Genomic DNA, 27,306 nt, shown 5'->3' on the forward strand with positions numbered 1-27,306 from the left:
TCCAAATTTATTTACTTTTATTTGTTTAAAGTGTTAATAAAACACGTTACTGCACTTTTGTGTATTTAAATTTAAAAGTGCGCAATACACCACCTGAATTTTGCCTTTCCCTTTATATTAATAAAAATTATTAGAACCCACAAGTTCCCCTGTAACAGCCTCGAGAAAATTACATAACTGAGCCTCGGTTTATATTATTATTTATCATCATTTCAGCTGACCGCCATATGCTCTATACAGTATATCAGTTCTGCCCATAATTTGACTTAAGAGATTAAAGTGATGAAAGAATTGGGCCTTAGAGATAACTGAGGAAACGCACACTTGATTTTTACAGCATGACCTTGAGATCAGAGATTGTTAACCCTGGAACTTCAAAATCTCCAGAGTAGGTGACTTTGTGACTGAGCTAGTGGTGAGAGGCTGCTTCCACACACCTTCTCACAAGTTTAGGTAGTGACGTCACATGCTCCACATCCGGATATTTTTTTCAGTTTAAACTTAAAACGCTTACAACAGTCAAAATGTTGAGAAAATTCTGAAAAAACTCACACATCATTCTACTGATTTTGGGTGTGTTGTCAATTACTTTGGTAAAATCTGATCCAACACTGAGCAAAAAAGAAAATGTTGTGCAATTGTACAAGTTATAGCAAGACACTGAATATCACTGCAGACTCACCATTTGACCAATTGAAACAATTGATATTGGCCAGTGAAACACTTGATACGGGGAAGTGTTAAACCAGAAGATCAATGGAGCAAAGATGTAGTGGAATTCGGAGATTAAAATGCAACCCATTCTCATCTCAGGCATCATACACGCTTTGACAAAACCATGGCTATTGTACGCAAAACGGCGATTTTGCGCTGCAGTTTGCTTTAGTGTTGCAACACAAAGGAGGCTAACCCTACCTGCTAGCACATCGGCCATGAGGTGTGAACGTAGCCTTGATTATAGTGTGGCTTAGCAGCAGGTTAGTCTCCTGGAAGGTATGCATTGTGGCTGACTTTGTTAACTTTTGTGAACTCCTTTTTTTGTTGTTTTTTACAGTTTTTATTACAGGTATTTTACACCTGTCGCCCAGACCCTGTGGACTGCAGGAACTGCTTAAATGCGAGAGTTCACCGCAGGGATGGCATTGGAAGTTGATACCCTGAGGTAGAAAGATGCTACCTAGTAGTTCTGCAATGCAGTTTCCCCTTTACTGCATGTGATGGTGCGTCTGTTAGAGCTGTGTGCACACGTTCAACTCTGCCTATTGTGTGGTTTTGTTTAATGTGTGTAATTTACTGTGTTAGGTGGCGGTGCACCAGTGTATCACCTGTTAGCCCTTAGGTATTGCATGTCTGGCATATGTAGATGCTCAGGTGTGTCAACAGTTTTGCTTTTATCCTTTGGCATCCATGGCACCGTTGGCATAAACATCTTGTCCTGTTTAGTATTACTTGAGTCTTGTATAATGAATAGAAGTGCCCAAAATCTGATTTTTAATATTGATGTTTAATCAATCACCCTTTCAGTGGAAACTCTGTACCATGTCTCTGTACTTGGGGAACCTATGGCAACAATTAGCTGTTTGGGGATTTGAACCCTCACCACTTGCTTCGGTTACAATTATATGTGATTATTTACCGATGAGGTTGGTAAACATCTCAAAATCAGTGCAACATAATCACCTTACAATTAAGGTATCCTATTGGTGCTATTTTTCTGTCAATCCTGCTTGTAATCATCACAATGATCATCATACTACGTGGCTTAGCCCCAAGGGCCTTACACTTGAAAATGTTTTACTTAGAAGCAAAGCAATTAAAAAATAATAACAACAAATGAACAAACACAGAAGGGGAAGGATTCAAACAACAAAAAGAATCAAATAAAACTATTTGACAGATTTTTCAATCCATGTGGAATTTAATCAAGTGTGAGAATACTGAATAAGCTGGATTTCATCACAGAACAGATAGTAGTTGTTAAGTAGTTGGTTCAGTACTGAACTATTGTATGTGTTGGAGTCTTCATCAGTGCACACTGTACCTGGCTAGATCGACGTAATTCTCCCTGCAGTATCTCTGAGCTTCGGTCCAATTCAAAGTTCTGTTGACCTTTACAAAAGAGGATGTGTCATTTACTGAACCTGGAAATATATTGATGAAGAGAAGTTATTAAAACTGTGAAGATGGACTTGTAAACAATACTGACTTTGCTACAATGTATGCAATGTAACACCTCTAACATACACATCCTGTGCTCTTCTTCTTTGATCTCATTACAATTCTCTTGTATTGATTGCACTACTCGTATACTCTTACTTCTTTCCACAGGTATTTACCCCATTGATGTTTAATGTGCTAATAGCTCTTGCCATAGATGAGTTAAGGTGCGTGACATCACTAGAGAGTGATGCTCATCCAGAGCAGCCATTGGAAACCACAATCTTATGTAACTGACTCACTGACTTGACCACAATCTTGAATCTTGAACACACTCTTCATGCATCATTTTACACCAGAAATGTAGACAATCTTGTTCTGGTTCCTCACATGGGCTTTCTAAATCCATCGGACTTTTCATCGGACATCGGAGATTTGGCTCTGTGCCCTTCTCAAGGTCAAGAGTGACCGGCAATTCCTCCACTGCCAACCATTATAAATTCTCATTGAAATTTCTTGTCAGCTGCAGAATGTACCAATTTTTAACTAGCTGAAAAGGTCACTTTTTTAACTTTATCCATACAACGAAATACCAGCTAGTTCAGAAATGCATTCTGCTGCTTTGGACTTCATTATACTGAGACGTACAGACACACATTAATACACTGACAAACACATTACACACAGACACACAGAGAGAGCAAGGTCAGAGGAGGAGAAAAGGAGAAAAGAAGGTTTCATTTTATTTCCTGTCAGTTCACAGCAGAGAGAATAAAGAAAAATCTGTTACACTCTATCATTGATGTTACACAGATAGTAACAGCCTTGAGAAGCCATTTTTATCAATTTTTTCTTTAAGTCGTTGGTTTTACCACAGTTTTAATTCTTCGTGCATCATCTTAAACCTGAAATGTAGTAAATCTTGTTCTGGTCCTCACATGGGCTTATTCACTTAATTTCCCGCCCCGCCCACTTTTTATGTTTCGCTCTTCCGCATTTTGTCATCTGACTTCCACTAAACTGACATGAAAAATCCAGTAGCTAGTTTGTTAGTTAGAACATTATATGTTGCTCGCTATACTTCAAAATCAAAATCAAAATGTCGAAATTAAATTGGGAGAATGGAGAAAACCACATACGATCGGATTGTCTCATGTCCCATCCATTGTCATTGTTAAAATGAGTAGCTGATAAGAAACGTGGCCAGAGGTAACGTATGGGGATGTATTTAACTAATTCATCCTGTCAGAAGGAGTTGTAATTGTGTGTTAACCTGATTTCTGGATTGTTTGAAAATCCTTATTTTAGTCTTTGCTGTATTTATTGTCAGGCCCAGGTCTGATAGAATCTCTGCAGGAGGTTAAGGTGCTTTCTAATACATGAATATACACAAATACAAACACACAAACTGGTTTTATCTTCTTTGGTGGGATTTTTACTGACAGTACTGCTACAGCTACTGTCTGTCTATCTGTCTGTCCGTCTCCCTCTCTGTTCCTGTCTCTCTATGTTCCTGTCTGTCTCTCTCTGTCTGTTTGTCTCTGTCTGACTGCCTGTATCTCCGTCTGTGTGTCTGTCTCCCCTTCCACTTCATTTCTACTGCTCCTGAAACCATTTCAGAAGAGAAACAGTTTCAATACCAACTCAAACTCAGTATGGACCTAATTCCTTCCAAAATAAGGCTTCAAACAGTCTGCAGGCAGTAACTGTAGGCTATCTTATAAATAAATAAATTGTCAGTCATGAAGCTGACGCTTTTATTCAAAGTCACTCACATTTGCTATATGTGTCAGAGGTTGCAACAAGGGGTTAAGTGTCTTTCTCAGGGACACATTGGCAAATGTGTTGCAATGGGAATTAAACCCAGGTCTCCCACACCAAAGGCATATGTCTTCTCCACTGCACCATCCTCTCCTTCTAAACAGGGATTTAAGGATCTAATTTCTTCCAAATTAAAGCCTCAGACAGTTACTGCATCTTAACAGGAAAGATAAGGTGAGACTGATTTTCCAAAATAAAAGACCCTTATGGTTACTATATGTTTACAGGAAAGTAGGGATGGACCTATTCTTTGAAAATAAAGCCCAACCATCCAGTAAGGAGAAACACGTTCTTGCCTAGATGTATCCCTGCAGGGTCTACACAAACAACACACAACTTTTCATTGCAGGTTGTGACACATAGCTTCTTAAGAAAAGATACTTAATTTCAGCTCTTGTAAATTTTCCACAGTGTTTTGCAAGTTCAGTTCAGCTTTCAGCATTGTTATACTTCCATATTGTTTTCTTATTAATATACTTTCCTGATAGTAAAACAAGAGGCGTTCAGCTTTTCAGTGCATTTTGGCTTCTTTCAGCATTTGATTTTGCAATGTTATGTAATTTCAGTTTAGCTTTCAGCATTATTACACTTTCTGATTTTTTTTTTAGTTATAGTTTTCTGACACAGTGTTCTGAAAATTAATTTCAGCTTCAGCATTTACACGCACTTTCCGTAGGAAATGCAATTTTCTAGTTATTGCTGCTCTCACTAGTATCCATTGTCACCCATGTATCTCCTACTGTTGTTCCTCAAATGTAAGTCACTTTAGACAAAAGCATCTGACAAATGAGTAAATGTAAATGAAAGAAATTACATCCAAATATTAGAAGAACTTGATTCAGTAGATAAAATATTGCTCATGTCACCTTGATACAAGAGGTGAGATGTTTTTAAATAAGGAACTCACCATTGTAGCACACAAAGCGTAATTGGTAGGTGCAAAAGTAGGATTGCCACATCCCAGTGTAATAGTACTGACTGCGAAGCAGCACACAGTTCTGTTGTCCATAAGGATTGTAGGGATATCCAGGAGCCCAGTTTCTAAACTCTGTCTCTCCTTCACCATAGAAGCTGCTGTCACTCAGGGACCATCTCCAGTTGTCACCATATAGACCTATCCAAGCCTTGCCTGTACAAACAGATGTTCATTATACAACAGCTGTAATTAAAATAGTTGCTGAATTGACCTAAAATGTGAATAATTTTACTAAACATCCCTTAAATGATGTGTCTCCTCTATTTTTCATTGTTGCTCTTTCAGATTCCACAGTACAATATTTTATTATTTTATCTAATATTTAGTAACCTCATCAAAAACTTGGTTGTTGCCTGGCTGTTGTGTGTGTATAGGATTATATATATATATATTATGCTTATGTTACATACATACACATACACAGTAAATGACTCCAATATTGAGAACTTGCCTGTGTAGCTTGGTGTGGTCCTGAGTACAGCACTGACATCAGTTGTGTTTTCTATGGTGGCCAGGTCAGTGTAGACCTGTCTGCAGAAGCTCTGAGCTTCAGTCCAGTTCAGTGGTGTACTCTCAAAGTAGTACTGACGAGTTTGGGCAGAGGCAACATTGACCAGTGCTCCTAAAACAAAGCAAAATCAGTTTTTAATTACTTTTATTTTTATAAAGCATGAAGACTCTTTTACAGTGAACACGAAGAGGCACTATACACCGGGTGGGTTCAGCTGTACTGTGTTGAGTTTTACAATACATTTTCCTCGTTGGTGAGATTTTTCAATGCTTGCAGCATACAATGTATCATGACTACAAAGCATGGAAACAATTAAAAATCCTCTGAAATTGAACCAAAAAGCCAAGCCAAATTTAATGTTTTGTGGCTTAAAGAGGTCATTTTATGCTTTTTGGCTTTTCCCCTCTCCTTTATTGAGTTATATACCTTTTTTGTGCATGTAATAGGTTCACAAAGTGAAAAAGCCCAAAGTTAGTTCCCATCTCCCACAGAAAACTCTGCTCTGAACTGCCTGAAAACAGCTCGTTTGTGGTCTAGCCTTTTCTTCCGCTTTTTTGTGATGACACACGAAAATCACGCGTCATAATGCTCGCCTAGCAACTAGTCAGACACGCTCTCAAAAACGCAGGTGGAAAAACACACTGAGCTGCGGCACACAGTGACAAGACGTCTTTTCCAAACACTAGCAACCCTCCAGGCACTCAATGGTCATAAAATTGTTACTGTTATGTAGAGACAGAGCTCAGTTAAAACTTTATGAATGAAAGATACATTTGTTACAAATTAATAACTCACCACTCTGAAACTCTTGCTCCAGTCCATTTTGCTAAGCTGGTCAGAGGAACATATACAGCTGAACCGAAGCCGTGTTTACTACTACTAATTTACTTCTGATTGGCTAGTAGTCCTACTAGATACTACATACTGTGCATGTGCAACTCCCAACAAAGATCTTTTAGAAGTGAGATGCTTCACTCCATAGCTAAAATGGAGCGTTCAACACATTGGGTGAAAAGAGGAGCTGCAGCAATGTGCAGTATGGCAAAAATATGGTGTTTTTTGAAAATTAAATCATGTAAACCTGTTCTGGTACAACCTCTAAATAAAATCATGAACCTGAAAATGAGCATAATATGACCACTTTAAAACTTTGTCTATCAGTTTGAGTCAGATTAAGTTTCAGCCTACCTCAGATTATGCGTTTACTGACAATAAAAATTAAAACCTACTCAACTATTAACAATTTTTTAAAAATTTTTAATAATAATTTTCTTATACATTGTACTGTTTATCTCAGTTTGTTGCAAAATTACTTACTGCATATGCACAACTGAGTGAGGTATGCTTAATAACCTACAATATGCTGATTCTATCATAATAAAGAACAATGACTCAATCCCAGAGGAGAGGGACCCTAATTGAATTAATTCTGCCCTTATAACTCTCTGAGCCTGACATTGATTAGATAATGCTGCCTTTGTTTAGACATGAGCATCTGCAGAATCATGTATTCATATATTTAATTAAAATAGCATTGCTTGCTCTGACCAATATTACTTATCAAAGTGTTTACCCTGGATTTTCCCCTTAATTCGAAAGATCATTGTTGTTGATTGGCCATCTTGTGGGATGGATGGGGGCAAAAAAGAGGAATCTTTTGGATTATCAGAAACTGGCTTGTCTGCTGTCCACCTTGACAGTAAGCCAGATATCATCAGAGCTTGTTATCTAGCACAGACAAACAGCAGAAAAATCAAAAATGAGGCACCAACCTGTGAGCACAATGATGATCACCCCATAATCCATGAGTTAGACCTTTGAAAAAAACACATTTGAAAACAAACATGTTAATCAATTCTCACTAAGATCTGTAAATCAACTCCACTTGAGGTTATATGTGAATATGTTGTCAGTATTAGCAAGAACCTTCCCTGCAGAATAAGGTATGGTTATTGATTCTACTTACCAGTGTCTCTTTAACCTCCTTCTGCTTAAAAATACAAGATGTCAGACGCCTCTGACTGTCAGTTACACTGTGCTTGTACAGAAGCTCAGTACTTGTTTGATGTTTATCGGTTGTCTTATTAAATACTGAAGAAAAGGGTGTGTTTAAGATTCAGTGCAGAAAAACAGGCTGTTGTACAACAATGACAACTATGCAGCTGGAGTCAGGAAGTAAAAGCTAAACCTGACAGTCATTATATTCTTCTTATGCATTGATGGGCAGGTTTGCAGATCTGGTCAACCCTGACCTGTGCTGTGTGCGTCTCCTCCTTTGTCTCATGTTACATAACACACAGCAGTGTCTTTTGTCATTTACAAAAAATGTATATAATACAAAAACATTTTTATTCTGTTGTATTGTTACATAATTTGATTATTTTAAAGTTATTACATCATGAATTTCCTTCTTAACTCAACCCAAGTTGCTTTAGTGGAGCAAGCAGGGGGGGTGCGGGAAGGGGATTTGGAGTTTGTGACCTCCCAGGGCCCACCTTGGACCCAGTCTGCATAACATGAACATGAACATGAACATGAACATGAACATGCATTTTTTCACACACCATCCCTACATTCATCATACTGCCCTGACAGTGCTGAAAGCATTCTGCCTTGGGTTGGGCATGGGGGGCTTGCTCTGGATCCGGGGTCCTGGGGCCTCGGGCCTTGAGCTTCTGCTCATATCAGAGAGGGGTGGCGTGTCCTTGGGCCTGGGGTCGGTTGTGTCATCTCCTCTCAGGGGCCCTCTTCGGCAGGAGTGTTGTCAACTGCTAGTAGTCTTATTTTTTAGGTTTTTCAGCATAAATAACAAGTTATATATTTTAAACATGTGTTATCATTTTGCCTCTCATTGCTGTGATGTGTTGTTTATTTATGTTGCTTGACTTTTTATACTTTCCAATGTTGCATTGCTCGTCAAGGGTCACAGTATTGACTCATATCTACATATACACAGTAAAAATATTGTAATTGAGGCAAACCATGTGAAACTTTCATGTAGAAAAAGCATGGGAGATTAACAACCCAGAATTATCATGGAGAGAAACATCAAAATCACCATCTAAACTCCTCATTAAGCTACATTCTTTTCAGTACAGCTTTATTCACCTGTTGCTGTCTTTTTGTAAAGAAATGTACTATAGCAGGTTATGTCCAAAAATGAAAAACAAAACAAAAATCTTCCTGTTACGAATGGGTGGCGCTATGACGTAGATGTTTTCAGGACGGGACCGTAATCAATCATGTAAAGTTTGGTACAGATGTGAGCATGTACAGTGAAGTTATAATAGCTTTGATGGCTAACCGTCAATCTTTGACACCGTGTTGCGGACACACCCATCGCTGAAAACCCACAGATAGTGCAGCTTTTCATTGTCAGTGCCTTTAGAATGCACAGTAGAAAAAGCAAGTTAATCGCATTAATTCTGTGGGGGAGTAGGTTAAAGTATGCACCCTGTGAACTGTGAAAAATGGGTTAAAATTGCACTTCCTGTTGAGTTTAGGGTATGGGTTCTTGTTTATGTTGCCTATATACAGGCTAGGCTGTACATGAGCAAAGAGCTACAATGCAATAACAGTAATTAGCCTAATGTGATGAAATCGATCCGTGCATCACACCAATTCAGCTTCTATTATCGTCACAAAACGAGTGCACTCAACGTAAGTCAAATTATTAGGCTGTGATATCAACCAGGCTGTGTTTCATGTTATAATAATAAACCCATGTAGTCTACACGTCACTCCAACTGCAGAGTCCTGTGATGACAGTTTTAATTGGGGCTATATGAGATAAATGTTACAGTGTGATTTCTTACAGGGACTGATGATGAAACGCTCACCTCATCAAGCTGAGAGCTGAAATGATCTCCTAATTACAGGCAAAAGGCGCACCCCCCCAAAAAGCAACTGTATTTCTGGGTAGTGCATGAAAGTTGCCTACAGTAATCTGCGGCCGTTTTCAACAGATGCTATAATGTTTATTGGATTTTTCTATGTGTTATAATGTTATCAGACATGTTTCTGGATGGTGAAGATATGATCTGTCGCCTTTAGTGCCAAAAGCTGCTCTGCTGCTCTGACAGAGATCACAGGTCTAACAGTGGACAGATGATGCAGCTGTGCAACAGGTCATATTTAATTGACGTTGCTTTAAAATGACGGCTCCGAGGAAAGGACATCTGATTTCGTTAAGCACCTATTTTATCGACTCCTCTCTCCCCGCTTCTCCTCCTCGACTCGACTAAGGGGACAACTCTGATGCCACATACATTTGCATTCTTTTATCAGCCCAGGAAGAGCTTTTGAGTGTATGCTAATACTCTAGATGTGATCTGCCATTTGTTTCCTTGTCAACCATTTGTCTCAACTTGTACTGCAGTGTATATAAGGAAAGGGAGAATCAATTTCGGGAGAGAAACCGTGCTTTCTCTCCGTGGCCGCGTTACATAAAGAATGATTCATCACATCTATTTGACTCCGTATTCTTCGGGAAGGACACATTTTCCTTGACAAACCCACACAGACACGGGGAGAACACAAACTCCACACAGAAAGGCCCGGAAACACCAAGGTTCAAACACACGACCTTCTTGCTGAAAGGCGACAGTGCTAACCACTGCACCACAAATTTGGGTAATGAGAAAGGTTATAAACGTGAAATTACAAGACAGAGGAAACTCTCCACAGAGCAGAGAATTCAACTTTTAGCTTCTGAAATCATTTAAACTATCTGCTGGAGCTCAGGTTTGATCCGGAGGACAGCTGCTTTACTCCAGCTTCACTGTATGAACCTGAACTATGTGACACCTTGTGTATGTTTAGAAGAACACAGAACATGAATTAACATCAGATCGGACCGATTCAGTCAGCGTGTCCAGAGTAACACACCCCTAAAATAACAACAAACAGTGAAACACTGCATCATTGACTTTAGACCTGTTATTTTGTTTTTTTTGTCAATGGCAAAATTTCTTTCTGCTGCCTCAAGATCGCAATGCGCCACAAATTTGCCCGGCCACACCCCATTTTAAGGCCAACACTCCTATGTGTGTACACAGGTTTGGGAAGTAACCAATTACATATAATGGCGTTACATAATCAGGATACAAAAATAAAGTAACGGTTCAGTACAGTACAGAAAAACAAGACTCCAATTCAGACAGGCAGGGCCTACATTCTGTAAAACTGGGGAGTACACATTACTTTAATCACAAAGTTTCAATGAAACAGAAAGCGGAGTGCTATTTGCTATTTACCTGTTTCCTGTAAAAACACAAAGCTAGTGAGGGATTTGTGGCAGACGTTGATTGTCATGTAGCCAGTAGCTGATTGGTGTTGACAGTGAATAAAGTTGTGTTTTTTGTTCAGTAATCTGTGGGGCCCGGTCCCAGAAACACTAATTTTCAGCAGAGTCAAAGAAAATTAAGAAAGGTTTTCATTGGTCACTAAATTAGTACAGCCCCCCCGAGTGCAGGAGGATTGATTGAGGTTTTCCAGGAAATGACACACTCTAAAAAGCCAAATGACTTATAGGCCCAGTGCAAGGTTTAGGATGATGTAGATTTTAAGAGCCTGATAGCTTAAAAAAATTGCTCTGCAGTCTGGTGTGCGGCAGCAGAAACTTCTATATCTCTTCCCAGAAGGCAGCAGGGTGAACAGGCTGTGGCTGGGTGGGTACTGTCCTTTAGTATCCTGTGGGCTCTGCAGGCACCTCACCTCACCGATGTCACTGATGCTCGGGAGATGGGCACCAGTGGTCTTCTGGGCAGTTTTAATCACCCGCTCCACATAATTGTATGTTTCTGTAAAAATCCACTGAGCAGACAAGGCATCTTTGATCCTTTCTTGTCTTTATCAGCGTATTTGGTATTAAAGTAATCCAAAAGTATCTAAAAGTAATCAGGTTGCTTTACTGTTATTTTGTGATACTACGGATTACATTACTGATAAGAAAATTAAGTAAGTTAAATAAGTAATTAGTAATTGTACTGGATTACAATTTTAAAGTAATCCTCCCAACCCTGGGCGTACAGATGGGCGCAAGTGCATTTGCTATTTAAACAACGTGGGCGCCTGGCGTGAAAATGACAGCCGCGTCCGTTGGAAACAAGCAATAACACCGGGTGCAAGATAGGGCCCTTAGTGAGAAAAAAACAGGTTCTTGTATGAGAAAAACAACCTTGCTGCAGGAATCAGGAAGTGAAACCTAAACAAGACAGTTTACTGTCATCATATTTTGTCATATTTAATAAACAGCTATGCAGATCTGATTAAACCCGCGTGTGTGTATTCTCTTTTCTCACGCTATCACAGAGCAGTTTCTTTTGTCGTTTACAATAATTGAATTCAACATAAAAATAATAACTAGTAAATAACATTTTCATTCTATTGTATTGTTACATTATTTTATTATTTTAAAGTTATTACACCATCAATTTTTCTGCTAACAAAGACAAAAGTTGGTCTTCTCATGTTGTTGAAATTGCCCTAAAATTATATTAAAATCATTCCTGCCAAACATACTTTTATCAGAAAGCTTGAGTCTTTATGAAGTAATGATTAGGCTCAGAGGAAGACTGCCCACACATTTAATGTCATAAGATTTCACCCCACCACTCCCTCACTGTAGTCCTGGGAGTAGGGCCAAATAAATGTCCTCATGACCTTTTGATCTGTCAAACAACATACTTATCATTGTTACTCCTTTCTTTTAGGCTTGGGCGATACCTGTTTTTTCATACCTTCATACCTTACTGATATTTCGTATCAATCAATCAATCAATCAATCAAAAACTTTATTACAGACTCAAGGTACAAATCTTACCCACACCAGTACATCCACAAATGCACATACATATATATACACACGCATAAATACACATAAAAAAAATACCATAGTAAATCATGGTTAGAAAAATGAAAAGTGTACAATTATTTAAAAAGAAAATCATTGTTCTACCAGGAGACAATTATACAAGTGTTTCCACATACAGGATTGGTAGCATGTAGCGCTTAGCTGTATGTTAGTTAAGCCCAATATTATTTAATTGTGTGACCCATTAAGCTGGCACATGAATTTAAACATTAGGTTTCTTAAAACAGCATGAAAGGTATTTTCTTCCTTCCTTACAAATATCTCACTTGCACTACACCATCTTGGTCTTGTGAGTAATATTCTCATTGCGTCGTTATATGCTACTTTGAATTTCAATAGACTTGACTTTCTATAATTTGACCACAAGTGCGCAGTATAGAACGGTGTGCAATATGCTTTAAACAAAGATATCTTTATATAGTGTATATGATGATAATTGTGTAAAAAACTACAACAACACAAAAGCAGCATTGATGACATTGTCCAGCTATGTGTAACAAAGTAATCTGAAGTAATCTAACCTTCTACTGAGATTTCTGAATGAAGCTTTGAACATCTGGTGTCATATTTTATAATGTCATCATAAAAAATAAAAATTCCTTGAAATAAATCCTCAATTTTATTAAATCAGCTTGCTTTACTGACTACAACCCGGTCAGTTATGCTGCTGTTGGGTTGCTGCTAGATCGCCCCATTAATACAGGTCTGTGCCTCCCTTTTTGTGCAGCAAGCGGGAGAGCAAACAGTTTTTTGACCACAGTGAAAATATAGTTTATGAAAGGCCAATGCCCACAAATATGTATGGATGCAAAATATTTCATTGGATAAAACCATGTTGTGAATATTCCAAATGATTACCTCTCTCTTTAAATAAGTCTTGACTTTTGGACTTTATGATGCTCTGGAGTTGTGGGAAATGTTTGGTTCACATGGAATCAATCCTACATAGCCTCTAGGTCAGGGAACAGGACCAATATTCTTTTGCTAAATTTATAGTTCCCTGCTCAGTGACTCTAGTTTATCCTGCGTTCCAGGCAACTCGGAACTCGGAAATTTCTGACCTCCAACTAGAAAAACTATTGTGGAACGCTACCTGAACAATGGCAGCTCCCATGGAAGCACACATTGTAAATGGTAAACAACAACCTGAAAGGCAACATAAAGCATATTTGCATGTATTTAATTAAAAGTATAAATACTGTCATATAGTAAAACCTGTTCTGCATATAAATTTAGCTGGTTACACTAAAGAATCTCTAATTCATCCTCTCGGCACAAAAGTTATTCAGTAAAATGTAAAAAACGCCAAAACAGTTGAAAACATTGGGAAGTATCGCCTACATTAAAACAGCCATAATTCTTATTACCACAGAGGGCAGTGCTGAGAGGGCAAGTGTGTGGACACTTCAGCCTTGTATTTCATTCACTTTGGCATCAGGCAACACCTTGCACCTGAAACGCTTTGAGGTTGAAAGTCGGATATTTCAACTCGGACATTTCACAGTTCTGAGCAGTCTGGAATGCGGCAAAAGATCCCCAATTTATTTCTATTTTATTCAGTTCCTTTCCTTTCTTTTCTCATCACTGATTGGCTCTTCCTCAGTTACCTGATTGAGTTCACCTGTCCACACTTTGAATAAGAATTGCCCTCCCTTTCACTCATTCTTTCACTTTCACATGAGGTGGCAGTTCCAGTAAGAGAATTTTAATTTCACTCTTTAGTTTTGGACTCTGTGTCCATGGTTATGAAAACATAGTTTAGGTGTGTATTGTTCCTTATTTCCTTGAGATGGACATGTGAGTTTAGTTTCTAATCTTATGGTTTTTTTTATTTGAGATTGAACAACCTATGTGTGTTTTTTCCCTGATTATGTCGACAGATGCAACCTCAAAGTTCGAAGAAAGAAAAATGGTGTTCACAGAAGTTTCCTGGCTTACTTCTATGAATTCTGGCCTATGCTCCAATTATAATAGAAAATGTACCTTTTGAACCTCCTACTTTACAGCAACAGACTCACGTTCAGTGTCAGTGAGCTAAAACAGTATCGCAAAGAAGCAAGCAATGGCAGAGAGGCAGTGGGGAGAAACAGCTGTAGAGTCAGAATAGTTTTAAAACTAACTCTGTGAATTAAGGGTTTATTTGACCAAACCAGAATTGGACAGTAGACAGACTAACAAAAACAATTTTGGCAAGTTTTATTTTGTTTCTGAGTATGACTGAAGTATGTTTTACTATCAGTTAACAAGGCAATTATAGATAGTCTTGTCATTTGATGTCCCATGTGACATATGGATTATGGTGTCTAACATTGTCTGTAACTGTGAACATATCTTTACACTATAGGCCTACGTTAAATTTGATACTGTACCCATCAAGGTGGCTGCATGAGAAGTAAATACTACACTGTTTGAGGTGAAACCATAGTGTATATAAAGATTAACTACTTGACAGCTCCCCAAAAGTGAAGCCAAAACATCTAAACGGTCCCCTGGTGGTTGGATGCAGTACAGGTCATTATGATAGGCTACTAGGGATCCTGAGGGGTTAAATCACCTGACTGCACAATGATCTGTGAAGGCAACAAACCACCCTCCATCCTAATGCTCACAAAAAATATAGTGTCAACAGATCTACATGTACCTTAATCTCTTTATTAATGTTATCTGACCTGCTTACGTGCTCTTATGTAAAACGTGCGCTGAACCAACAAGTTTATGCAGCAAAGTTGAAATTCACTCTGCTTGAAAGCCATAAAATCAGTCACTGCTTCTCTGCTTTGAGAACTCATGTGAACACAGAATATGTACAGCAAGGAAATCCTCATCAAAGCATTTCTAACTCATAATTATGTTGACTGGACAATTCTGTTTAGCTATCACTTCTGGTAGTTCTAACAATTAAAAGAAACTACTACACAGATTAATGCCAACATATAGGTTAACAGCAACAGACTCTCGTTCAGCGAGCTAACAGAGTATCATAAGTAGTACCAGCAACTAAAGAGCCAGAATAGTTTCACATCTAACTCAGTGTATTAAGGGTTAATTTGACCAACAGTGGAAAGAGAAACCAAGACGTTTTTGGTGAGTTTTATTTTGTTTCTGTCAAGTTTAATGAAGTGTGTGTTACTATTAGTTAGCAATGCAATGAAGATAGACATTTGAAGCAGACTCATGTTTTTGTGGATTTAGTAATGCTTCATTCAATGTCTAACATTGTCTGTAACCTTTACACTAGCTCTATGCTCACTTTGAAACTGTAACCATCACGGCAGCTGCATGATAAGTAAATAAAACCAGAATAATACTGAGTCTCTTCTCTGTATATTACTCAACACTGTATATAAAGATGGACAACTTGGCAGCAAGTACAGCTGAAAGATCTTGATCGCCCCCTGGTGGCCAGTTTGCTGAAGCACTCCTCTGACAGCAAGCTGGTCTTCACTGATTCACTCACAGAGACAGATAAACACAAACATATAGATGGATAGATTTTTTTTTCTAAATCTAGGAGCATGGTCAGTCAAGAGGTTTTACATTACACAAGTCAAAGATATGTAGCTTGCATGAGCTTCCCAAGGGGAGAAATCTTTACAATGATGATGGCTCATGCTCCTTCCTAAATGTTCTCTACTTAGGAAAGTACTGATAGGTTAAAGCATATAAGTACTGCTTGATGCTTCTTGTGAAATTCTAAATACATGCCACAATCGTTAATCCTACTGTATGCTTCGTTTTTTTACCTTTTGTTTTGATTTGTTTAGAGAAGGTTTTACAAGTATATTGGTACATTTTGTCAGCACATCCTGCTTTTCTTTCAGGTAAACATACCTTCCCATCTGGAAAGTAATAATAATAATCCTTATTTGTAGAGCACTTTTCAAAAACAAGTTACAAAGTGCTTTAACAAGTGTAAAGAATAATACAAAAAAAGATAAGAGCATGAAAATTTAATATAAAATTAGTAAAATACAATAAAATAAAAGGGATAAAATAAAGTCAAATAAGATCGGGAAAAGCTCTCCTATAAAAGTATGTTTTAAGAAGGGACTTAAAAGAGTTCACTGACTCAGCCGACCTGAAAGTACCCAAGTATCCTACTGTTGGGACCACTGGGACTTTGTTTAAAAAGTCAGCATTAGAGCCTTGAGCGCCTTTCTGCACCACCATGTAGTGTTAAGTACCAATTAAGGCCTTGGCCAATCAGCAAAGAAAGTGTTGCTCATGTCAGTTGCCTCCTTGCCAGGATATATTTGATCTCCTTTTCGATTATTCAATCCTGGATTTCTTGTTTAAGAGACTTTTTGTGTACTGACAGATTCTGTGTGTCTGTAAGTCCTGATAATAACTTGAGTTGAGTGGTTTGCAGATATTACTGTTCTGATTTAATGCCTGTTAAATCCAGGCTTTGTTAAGTTAATTTATTTTGTGAACAGTCCTCATTTATTTATTTTATTCAATGTATGTGTGGTTCACTTCATACAGTCAAAAGGCTTTAGTGCAGTAATTTTGCTTTCATAATTGAGTAAGCACTTTGTTTGCTCATTGTTATTGTTTTGATATTATATTTCAGTTAAATTTATATTTTCTGTTTAGTGTAGTTAAATAGTAGCTTTATGTAGGTGGAATGGTGGGAAATTGCACAATTGGTAAAATAATTAATTCTTGATATTTCTTTTTATTATATTGCAGAAACCACACGTCAGTTCACAGATATAAATCTGAACTAAGTCGAACACAGAGTGGCTTGTGTTGTTAACAAAGTGCCATTTGGGGACGTCTTCTTCACTTCTTATCAGACTATCTGTGGTGACTGCATTTGCATTCAAGTAACTGCACAAAGGGATTTTTTATTAACAAGAGGTCTTAAACTTGGGCTCACACAACCAACACATTCTCAATCACAGACTTCACAGATTAATTTGTTAATTTGTGTGTCCTAAACCACTGAGACATTGAACTCTACTTTTACCTACTATTGGTCCGTGAGACCTGACCCATGATGTCATGTCAACTTGTCAACAAAACAGCAGTTCTGCTGCAGACCTCTCTGTTTTCCCTGGACCAAGCTGCAACCTCCTGCTCTCATGGATAAAGCCATCCTTCAGTGCCTTAAACCTGCATTCTTACTAACAGCCAGCAGGGGGTGACTCTTGTGTTTGAAACAAGAAGTCTGGTTCCATTAGAAATAATGGCATAATTACCATAGACTGTATATGATAATTAATCCACTTCCCAGCTGATTTATTGCCTCAGTAAACACTTTATGACACTTATGAGTTTATAATATAATAATGAGTCTCAGTTGCTAGTTTTAAGTTCTTCAATACAACACGATGTTCATTTAGTAAATTATGGTCCCATTTAGGGGACAATAGGCGCTAGCATGGCAAACTGTTCAACAGACCAGAGTGACTCGTATTCGCTGCACAGTGTAAATTTAATCAGTGCTTTTGAAAAGGCTTATTAGGAGTCGGATGATCATTTTTTACTGTAAGTATGTTTTGTTTGAAGCCTGGTTTTAGCTAGCCAAAATCAGCATCCTGGGTTGATGGAAATTACAGATGCATGTTGATTTGAGGTTTCAAAATGGCAGTCTACAAACCAATGGATTATGTCACCATGATTACGCCACTTTTATATTTACAATCAATAAAGAAGTTCAATCAATTCAAACAATCAATGTCGGCCACCGCCCTCCTGACAGTCCCCAAACATGTTTCTGAATGGACTGTGATGTCAGAGCAGGCTTTGGCAGGTGGAGCAGAACTCAGAGCTGAAAACCTCTGACACAGAGAAATGTCAGGGCAACGCATAGACAAACATCCACTCACATTCACACCCAAGGACAATTTTAGAGACACCAATTAACCTAGCCTGCATGTCCTTGGATGGTGGGAGGAATCCGGAGCACCCGGAGAGAACCAACACAGACACTGGGAGAACAAACAAACTCCACACAGAAAGGCCAGGGCAACCAGGGTACGGCCTTCTTGCTGTGAGGCCACAGTGCTAACCACTGTGCCACCGCGCTGCCCCTGTCCAGTAGTTAAATTTTCCGAATGAAAAACATCTGCATATTCACAGCTTCTGAACTTTTTATCATGGGAGAAGGAGTAGATTTTTTACAATGTAACTGAACTGTATTAGGAGGGAAAACATCAGAAATTCACACATCTCACAAGTTGGAAGAATGTTTTTATATGTCTTTTTATATGTTTATGTCTAAAACATTTCTGGAGGGAATCTTTAAGCAATACATACAACAAAGAGATCCTCATAGCACTAGAAGTATTAAGTAGTACTAGTATAAGTAAGCAGAATATTGAGGTCAAACTACATTTCACTGGAAGCTGATGAGAAATCTTTCCTATCAATAAGTTTTTTTCATTTGCTTCAAGGAAAGCAAATCAAATTGTGAAAATTCTAATTAACGTGAAAAAAAGTTCCAAAATGTTGCATTGCAGATCCATTCTTCTTCAGTTCATCTTGTCGTTTCTGAGCTCACGTCTCAACACTTTCATAGATAACTCTGGTGACAGTCTGTATTGGTTGAAGAGCTAGATTTAAAAAAAGCCACACACACCCACAACAGAAAAAAAAATAATGTTAATACCGAATAAAATAATTAGTTGATCATTTGAATTAAAAGTGAATACAAAGTAGTCATGACAATGAAAAACAAACAAACTAACAGCAGTTAGTGCACTCTGCAGTTCCGAGTCCGACAGCTGAGAAAACGACTCCAATTCCACGTTCATGGCAAGAACATAATCTGTTAACATAAATATATTTGTAATAAAATAATACACATAATATAAAGTATTCAACATCACTTGCAGTAAAATAACCATAAATAATAACTTTGCATGACCTTATAAATTTAGTTATCATATGATATACAAATTGACAAAACACAAAAAAGTCTCACATGTAATTTTTGCACACAATACTATTGTGAAAACTTGTAAAATCACATTTAAATTGTATGTATTTATAGAACTGTAAAGTAGGGTTTTTCAATAATTTATTCTCTGGTTTTATATAAATATTAGGAAGAACAGACTCGTTTCTGTTTTAGCAACAGTTAAAGCAGATTACAATCAATTACATTCAAGCTAATACATTTATGAATTGGGCACTCAAGGCAAAGGCTCAGACATGTAATGAATGTAACAAATGCAAATACTTACTAGGGCCTTTGATTGTAGGACAAAGAGTCAGAGATGTTTGTTTACAAGGAAAGAGAAATGAAAATGAATTGATTGAATTTCAGTGGCATGATATATCATAACTTAAATACAATGGAACATTTTTATTTTATGCAAATAATCAATTAAAAATAATGACAAGAAATGACAAGGTAACTTTATGTAATGAAAGAAGAAAAGACAACATCAAGTTAACTTAACATGAACAAGGAATAACAAAAACTTTCAGGTGGAAAAGCAAAATACTATTACTGCTAGTAAGTACTATTAAATGTCCAGTAGCTTTCCAAGCTGCAAAAACTAAATGTTATGCCTGGTTAAATACACATTAATGAAGTCTTACCAGTGGCTGCAGTAACGCTCACTCCACTGCTTAAGATGTTCTCAAACACAGAGTAGAGAGTGAATGTGTATCTAGTTCTAGCAGTGAGAGATGAGACTGTGTAAGTTACTGGTCCATCTCCATCTGGTGCAGTGATGCTGATCTCTGCATCATTAAACTGGAGAATAAAGCTGATGTTGTTGTTCACTTTGTTCCACTGCAGAGTGATACTGGTGACATCTTGTCCTATTGATCTGAATTGTTTTGCGTTTGGAGGAGCTGAGAGAGACAAATAGAGCAGTTAAACAGTGTCAGTAAAATTGATAAAGTTAAAGTTAAATATGTATCACTACATAAATACAAACTAATCCTGTCTGTCAAGAACAGAGCAAGTGAAAATATTCTTTTTATTATTAAGAATGTTTTTTTCTGGATCCAGACGTCACATTCTGTAGTCATATCCATCACACTTTATATCACAACAGAGATGTACTCCACAATAAATGAAGAATCACAATGTACCAAAAGTTTAAAAAAGTAAATATTCTTAAAGTAAACAATATTTTACCGGTAACTGCAGTAATGTTTACTCCGCTGCTTCTGAAGTTCTCAAACACAGAGAAGAGAGTGAATGTGTATTCAGTTGCAGCAGTGAGAGATGAGACTGTGTGAGTTACTGGTCCATAATAATTATTTGGTGCAGGGATGTTGATCTCTGCACCATTAAACTGGAGAATAAAGCTGATGCTGTTGTTCACTTTATTCCACTGCAGAGTGATACTGGTCTCATCTTGTCTTATTGGTCTGAAGTCTTCTGCGTTTGGAGGAGCTGAGAGAGAAGAAGAGAAGGGAATGAATTTATCAACAAACAGGGGAACAACTCTGGGGAAATAAAGGAATTTTTCCTCAATGGATTTGGTTTGATTTACTGAAACAAACACAATTGTCAATCCCAACGTCACGTGGTACATTCAGCACACCACTCCATGTGACCCGCAAAAGGTGATGACTCAATCAAAAGAATTAACTCAAGTTTAAAATGTAAATATAGCCATCAATGACTAAATCATTGAGAGCAAAACAAAAGCTTCCTTTATCATTGCATATTTGCAACTTTGCATATTTAGGCAGCTTTTATTTGACAACACTGTGGACCGGCCCAGATTAGGCTGCATTCTCCGATCAACCTCTGTCATACTCAGGCCAAGGTTGATTACATGGTCTGTAACTTGCCTGTATCTCTCAAGATATTTTGGCTCTTCCTCATCCTCTTTGCACACTCTGCCTCTTCCTCTCCCCCTCACCATGCCACCCCACACTAATGCCCGTCCTTAGATGGACTTTTGCCGCTGTTTGTCTCCTGCATGCTCCATATTCCACAGCTGAGTGTTATCCTTGCAGTATAAATGTGTTTGAGAACTGATTGGTTATGAGTTTCGCCTGTGAGCTAAATTGTGAGGAAATTGAATTGTTCCCCATCTGGCCTAAGTCTATCTATCTGACAACTTTACAACAATACCACGTAACTATTATGTATCTAATATATGTGTGACAAGTTATTGTGATTGTTGGTCACTCTATTTAGCATGTAGGGATTTACACAATGAACATGTGTATAATTACATTTGAGGGAAATATGATTCAATAGCTAACAAATGGAAAGTTTTTATAGTATTATCACGGACACGGACCTTCCTGTTGGTATGTGTGTGATTGTAGTTTTTGAGTTAATTTTCCCCTTGGTGTGTTTTGGTTTTTGTCTGTCTCTGTGTTCTGTTTCCTCCCTCATGCTCTGGGGCTGCTGGTGGGCGTGGTTGCCTGAGCTCCAGTTTACTCACCTGAAGCATATCCAGTTAATTAGCACACCAGTGCCTCTGCCTACAATCAACTCACCTTTAAAAGACCAGCCCAACCTTCCAGTCTCCACCAGATTGTTGTACCTCATAGTATGAACACGCCAGCCTGTTTGGCTATCCTGAACTAATCAGCATCTTGTGTTAGTGTTAACTTGCTTTCTCTGTCTCGACCACAGAATACCTGCCCATGCACGACTTGGATTCCCTCCTGTGCCACGGAAACCCCTGAGCTCTGGAACCACATGCCCCTTGGGACAACCACCCATCCCCAAGCCATACCTGTCTCTCACTTGTGTACAATAAATCCTCTCATTGCTCATACTCTGGTCTGCGTCTTTCTGGCCCCGGTCCTGACACGGCAAGGCTTACTCAGTGCAATTTGTGCTAAAGAAGTCATAAATGACTATCGTCATGTGAACAATAGCAAATAGTGATGTAGTTTTAAGTCTAATAGTCATTCAACTATTTTGCCAAAGCGATTGAGAAAACTGTAATTAGTGGGCTAACTTTAGAGCCAGCAAGAATTGCTGCACGAATATATATGCTCCTCAATCAAATATGATTTTAAACACGCCTAGTAAAAACTTTGAAAATCAATATGTGGCGGTCAGTGTTGAAATAATTTGGACAATTACAATTGTCCAAATTATAGGCTAATTATGGGAAACACTGCATTCACTACCACCCCCCTTCACCACCAAACAAAGCTCTGTCTCCCAGCAAGGAGTGTTTTTACAAAGCATAGGCCTAACGTTTCTTAACACCAGCAGCTGAAATAAAAAAATAAAGCAAGTAAATCCCGACTTTTACACAGCTGTCTGTTTTTCTGCACATGTAGCCTGTTTATAAGAGCAGTATTCAAGTTGCTGTGCTGTTTCGGCAGAAGCTTCAATAAATCAGATGTAGAAATGTTTGTGGTTGCAAGCTTTTTGCTGATTTACACTAGAGGACAATGTTCTTTGCATCCGACTGTGACACAATAATGGCAGCAGCTACTTATAGCTGTGGACAGAACGCCTTTCTCCCTCGTTCTATTTTCTTCCTTTAGTTTTGTCTATCGGCGTACAACAAATTCAATTTGTTGTTTTTCTTGTTTTGAAACATTATTTTTTATAAATGACATTTAGCAGAAGAACAGTAAAAACACAAAACATTCTTGTTTCTGCTTTAACAGACTTGCCCAGGTACATAAATCTAAATTCAGTGTGAATCTGATCTTAAAGGTACGAATTGCTAACATATAATTTAAACTGCCTTAATGCAACAATGAATCTTTATACAGTACATGAGTAAATAAAATGCATTACTTGTTGAGTAACAGATGAACGGTAAAATGAGGGAGCAGTTATCATCTGACCACCGTCCTGAGTTTCTGAACACTGTGGTGACACACTGCTCTGGACTGTCTGGTTGCCCATTGGCCCAATTTTGAAACATAGAGGGGCTCCTATCAGACCACAGTTGTTCCTGGTGCAGACCGATCCACACAGAGTCCCCAGTAGCCAGGTTTGTGATGATGTCATTTTCTGCCCGATTTCGTATACTGCAAGAGAAACAGTAGTATATACACATCAAGGGTGAGTTGAGTATAACTGAAAAGGTAAACATAAAAGAAAGAAGAAAGTCCAACACTGCAGTGCATTGTTAGTGATTGTTGGGAAATATAATATTGTAGTTTATGAGATTATGTAAGGATTTGGTCACATGACATAGTAGCTGTTAATTAAAATCTTAAAATCAGTGCAACATAATCATCTTACAATTAAGGTCTATTATCTGTACTATACTTCCATCAGTAATACTACTCGTAATCATCACAATGATCATCATCATCATCATCATTCTACGTATTCAGCTCCAAGTGCCTTAGTCATAACACAAAGGGTGAAAAATATCTATCTTACAAGCAAATTAATGAATAAATAATAATATTAAATAAAGACAATCAGGAAGGGAAGGATTCAAATAACAAAAAGGATCAAATAAAACAGTTGGACAGATTTTATAATCTATTTAGGATTCAATCAATTGTCACAATACTAAATAAGCTGAATCAACAGAACAGATAGTAGTTGTTGCTTCAGTACTGAACTATTGTATGTGTTGGAGTCTTCATCAGCGCACACTGTACCTGGCTAGATCGACGTAATTCTCCCTGCAGTATCTCTGAGCTTCAGTCCAATTCAAAGGTGTGTCGACTTTTACAAAGGATAACGTGCCATTTACTGAACCTGGAAATATATTGATGAAGAGAAGTTATTGACAATGTGCCATGCAGAAGGTCTCGTTTACTCTTACGCTATAAGAAAACTCACCGTTGTAGCACACAAAGTTGAAGTGGTCGTTGCAATTAACGTCCACCCATTTTCCACTGTAGCCATAGAAATATATATAATCTTTGAGCAGCACACAGTTCTGTCCAATAGCAAGGTAGGGATGTCCAGGAGCCCAGTTTCTAAACCCTGTGTCTCCTTCACCATAGAAGCTGCTGTCACTCAGGGACCATCTCCAGTTGTCACCATAGAGGCCTATCCAAGCCTTGCCTGTTCAAACAGATGTTCATTATATAACAGCTGGAATTAAAATAGTTGCTGAATTGACCTAAAATGTAGATGAATAAACTGAACATCCCTTAATTTATGTGTCTCCTCTTTTTTTTATTGAGGGCCTTTGTTGTTTTTCATATCACCCTGCTGCCTTCTGGCAAATAAATGTACCTACCATATTTTATTATTTCATCTAATCACATTAACTTTATCAAAAACCTGGTTTGTATATGATTAAACATCAGTATATATAGACTATGTTTATGTTTTGTATATGTTTCCAATATTGAGAACTTGCCTCTGTAGCTCGGTGTGGTGCTGAGTATAGCATAGACTTCAGCATGACTTCTTATGGTGGCCAGGTCAGTGTAGACCCGTCTGCAGAAGCTCTGAGCTTCAGTCCAGTTCAGTGGCGTAGCCTCAAAGTAAAACTGACGAGTTCCTAAAACAAAGCATATTCAGTTTTTTTCATTACTTACTTTTTATAAAGCGTGTAGACTCTTTTACTGTGAACATGAAGAGGCACTGTGAATCAGGTGGGTTCAGCTTTATTGTGGAGTTTTACAATACATTTGCAGTGCTGGATTTAACCTTTAGTGCCTTCACACTTTGTCTGTCAGCTTGAGTCAGATAAAGTTTCAGCCTGCCTCAATAAATTGATATTCACTATTTATCACTGACAATATAATATATTTTCTCTAAGTTGAACTCAGTTTGTTGCAGAAATACTTTAGTACAGTGAGGAAAATAAGTATTTGAACACCCTGCTATTTTCTAAGTTCTCCCACTTAAAAATCATGGAGGGGTCTGAAATTGTCATTGTAGGTGCATGTCCACTGTGAGAGACATAATATAAAAAAAATCACAATGTATGATTCTTTAACTATTTATTTGTATGATACAGCTGCAAATAAGTATTTGAACACGTGTCTATCATCTAGAATTCTGACTCTCAAAGACCTGTTAGTCTGCCTTCAAAATGTCCACCTGCACTCCATTTATTATCCTAAATTAGATGCACCTGTTTGAGGTCGTTAGCTGCATAAAGACACCTGTCCACCCCATACAATCAGTAAGAATCCAACTACTAACATGGCCGAGACCAAAGAGCTGTCCAAAGACACTAGAGACAATATTGTACACCTCCACAAGGCTGGAAAGGGCTACGGGGAAATTGCCAAGCAGCTTGGTGAAAAAAGGTCCACTGTTGGAGCAATCATTAGAAAATGGAAGGAGCTAAACATGACTGTCAGTCTCCCTCGGACTGGGGCTCCATGCAAGATCTCACCTCGTGGGGTCTCAATGATCCTAAGAAAGGTGAGAAATCAGCCCAGAACTACACGGGAGGAGCTGGTCAATGACCTGAAAAGAGCTGGGACCACCGTTTCCAAGGTTACTGTTGGTAATACACTAAGACGTCATGGTTTGAAATCACGCATGGCACGGAAGGTTCCCCTGCTTAAACCAGCACATGTCAAGGCCCGTCTTCAGTTTGCCAATGACCATTTGGATGATCCAGAGGAATCATGGGAGAAAGTTGTGGTCAGATGAGACCAAAATAGAACTTTTTGGTCATAATTCCACTAACCGTGTTTGGAGGAAGAAGAATGATGAGTACCATCCCAAGAACACCATCCCTACCGTGAAGCATGGGGGTGGTAGCATCATGCTTTGGGGGTGTTTTTCTGCACATGGGACAGGGCGACTGCACTGTATTAAGGAGAGGATGACCGGGGCCATGTATTGCGAGATTTTGGGGAACAACCTCCTTCCCTCAGTTAGAGCATTGAAGATGGGTCGAGGCCAGGTCTTCCAACATGACAATGACCCGAAGCACACAGCCAGGATAACCAAGGAGTGGCTCTGTAAGAAGCATATCAAGGTTCTGGCGTGGCCTAGCCAGTCTCCAGACCTAAACCCAATAGAGAATCTTTGGAGGGCGCTCAAACTCCGTGTTTCTCAGCGACAGCCCAGAAACCTGACTGATCTAGAGAAGATCTGTGTGGAGGAGTGGGCCAAAACCCCTCCTGCAGTGTGTGCAAACCTGGTGAAAAACTACAGGAAACGTTTGACCTCTGTAATTGCAAACAAAGGCTACTGTATCAAATATTAACATTGATTTTCTCAGGTGTTCAAATACTTATTTGCAGCTGTATCATACAAATAAATAATTAAAAAATCATACATTGTGATTTCTGGGTTTTTTTTTTTTAGATTATGTCTCTCACAGTGGACATGCACCTACGATGACAATTTCAGACCCCTCCATGATTTCTAAGTGGGAGAACTTGCAAAATAGCAGGGTGTTCAAATACTTATTTTCCTCACTGTATATGTAGCACTGAGTCAGATGTTTCAGAAAGATGGTTATTGTTTATATGGAAGGAAGAATATTTTAAGATGAATTGATAATTTGTTAATATTTCTGGAAAATCAGACAGACAAATGTCAATTTCATCATATATCATAACTGAACATACAATTAAATATACATTTTTAACAGGGCTGGGCAAGTTAACATGTTATTATCGAGTTAACACATTAATTAATTAACGTGACATTTATTTTATCTCACGTTAATGCAGTTTTTATCATTATGATTATGAAAGTCCGTTGCTCACTGGCTGTGAATCCACATACAGTCAAACCATGGGTCACAGGAGGGGTGGGATGTTGATCAGCCTGCAAATCACCCACCCAAACAAGCAGCGAAGGGAGGCTTCAATGCAGCGTGTGGGAGAAGTAAGACAGCGCTCCGCGAGTAAACGGCAGGCGCTCTGTGGATAGTAACCATGGCAATGGCTTCTGTGCGCTACCCAACTGTAGCCTGTTTAACTTAAGTTAAAATTATACATAACTACCTGATAGGCCTTCATCTAGTTTTGTGGGGATGCTCTGCCATGCGAATTCCCTCCTGCTGATGTCCTATTTAATAAACAGTAATAGATTCTGGAAACTCACAAACAGTGAGGATCAGTCTCTCTTCCAATGATCTGTGCTCCGCGTCGCCTATAGAAAGTTCAAGACAATTT

General features: G+C 38.3%; 3 protein-coding genes across 4 annotated transcripts in view; all 3 read right to left on the reverse strand.

Moving 5' to 3' along the window:
• Positions 1-27,306, reverse strand: part of LOC119912224 (macrophage mannose receptor 1-like) — a 357,347-nt gene that overhangs the window by 168,763 nt on the left and 161,278 nt on the right. The gene's annotated exons all lie outside the window — the stretch shown is intronic.
• On the reverse strand, positions 1,692-7,617 carry LOC119912232 (C-type mannose receptor 2-like). 2 transcript variants are annotated; one of them, XM_038731330.1, is made up of 5 exons: positions 7,432-7,617; positions 7,238-7,280; positions 5,406-5,576; positions 4,886-5,107; positions 1,692-2,109 (listed from the first exon to the last, which is right to left on the reverse strand). In XM_038731330.1, the coding sequence occupies exons 2-5, from the start codon at positions 7,269-7,271 to the stop codon at positions 1,991-1,993; spliced, it is 546 nt and encodes a 181-aa protein (XP_038587258.1). In that variant the 5' UTR covers positions 7,272-7,280; positions 7,432-7,617; the 3' UTR covers positions 1,692-1,990. The 2 variants fall into 2 exon arrangements, with proteins under 2 accessions (XP_038587258.1, XP_038587259.1); XM_038731331.1 differs by having other exon boundaries at positions 1,697-2,141; positions 7,432-7,615.
• Positions 18,520-27,306, reverse strand: part of LOC119912225 (macrophage mannose receptor 1-like) — a 44,570-nt gene continuing 35,783 nt past the window's right edge. The window contains exons 15-23 of the mRNA XM_038731321.1: positions 24,573-24,716; positions 24,044-24,271; positions 23,860-23,959; positions 23,036-23,271; positions 20,441-20,701; positions 19,894-20,151; positions 19,533-19,538; positions 19,035-19,114; positions 18,520-18,899 (exon numbers count right to left, since the gene is read on the reverse strand). Coding sequence (XP_038587249.1) covers positions 18,819-18,899; positions 19,035-19,114; positions 19,533-19,538; positions 19,894-20,151; positions 20,441-20,701; positions 23,036-23,271; positions 23,860-23,959; positions 24,044-24,271; positions 24,573-24,716 — 1,394 coding nt within the window. The 3' untranslated portion in view covers positions 18,520-18,818. The remainder of the gene's footprint in view (positions 18,900-19,034; positions 19,115-19,532; positions 19,539-19,893; positions 20,152-20,440; positions 20,702-23,035; positions 23,272-23,859; positions 23,960-24,043; positions 24,272-24,572; positions 24,717-27,306) is intronic.

The sequence above is a fragment of the Micropterus salmoides genome, unplaced genomic scaffold (genome assembly GCF_014851395.1).
Source record: "Micropterus salmoides isolate LMB-PRFRI ecotype aquatic unplaced genomic scaffold, ASM1485139v1 Ms_hic_scaffold_2, whole genome shotgun sequence".
Classification (NCBI taxonomy): domain Eukaryota; kingdom Metazoa; phylum Chordata; class Actinopteri; order Centrarchiformes; family Centrarchidae; genus Micropterus; species Micropterus salmoides.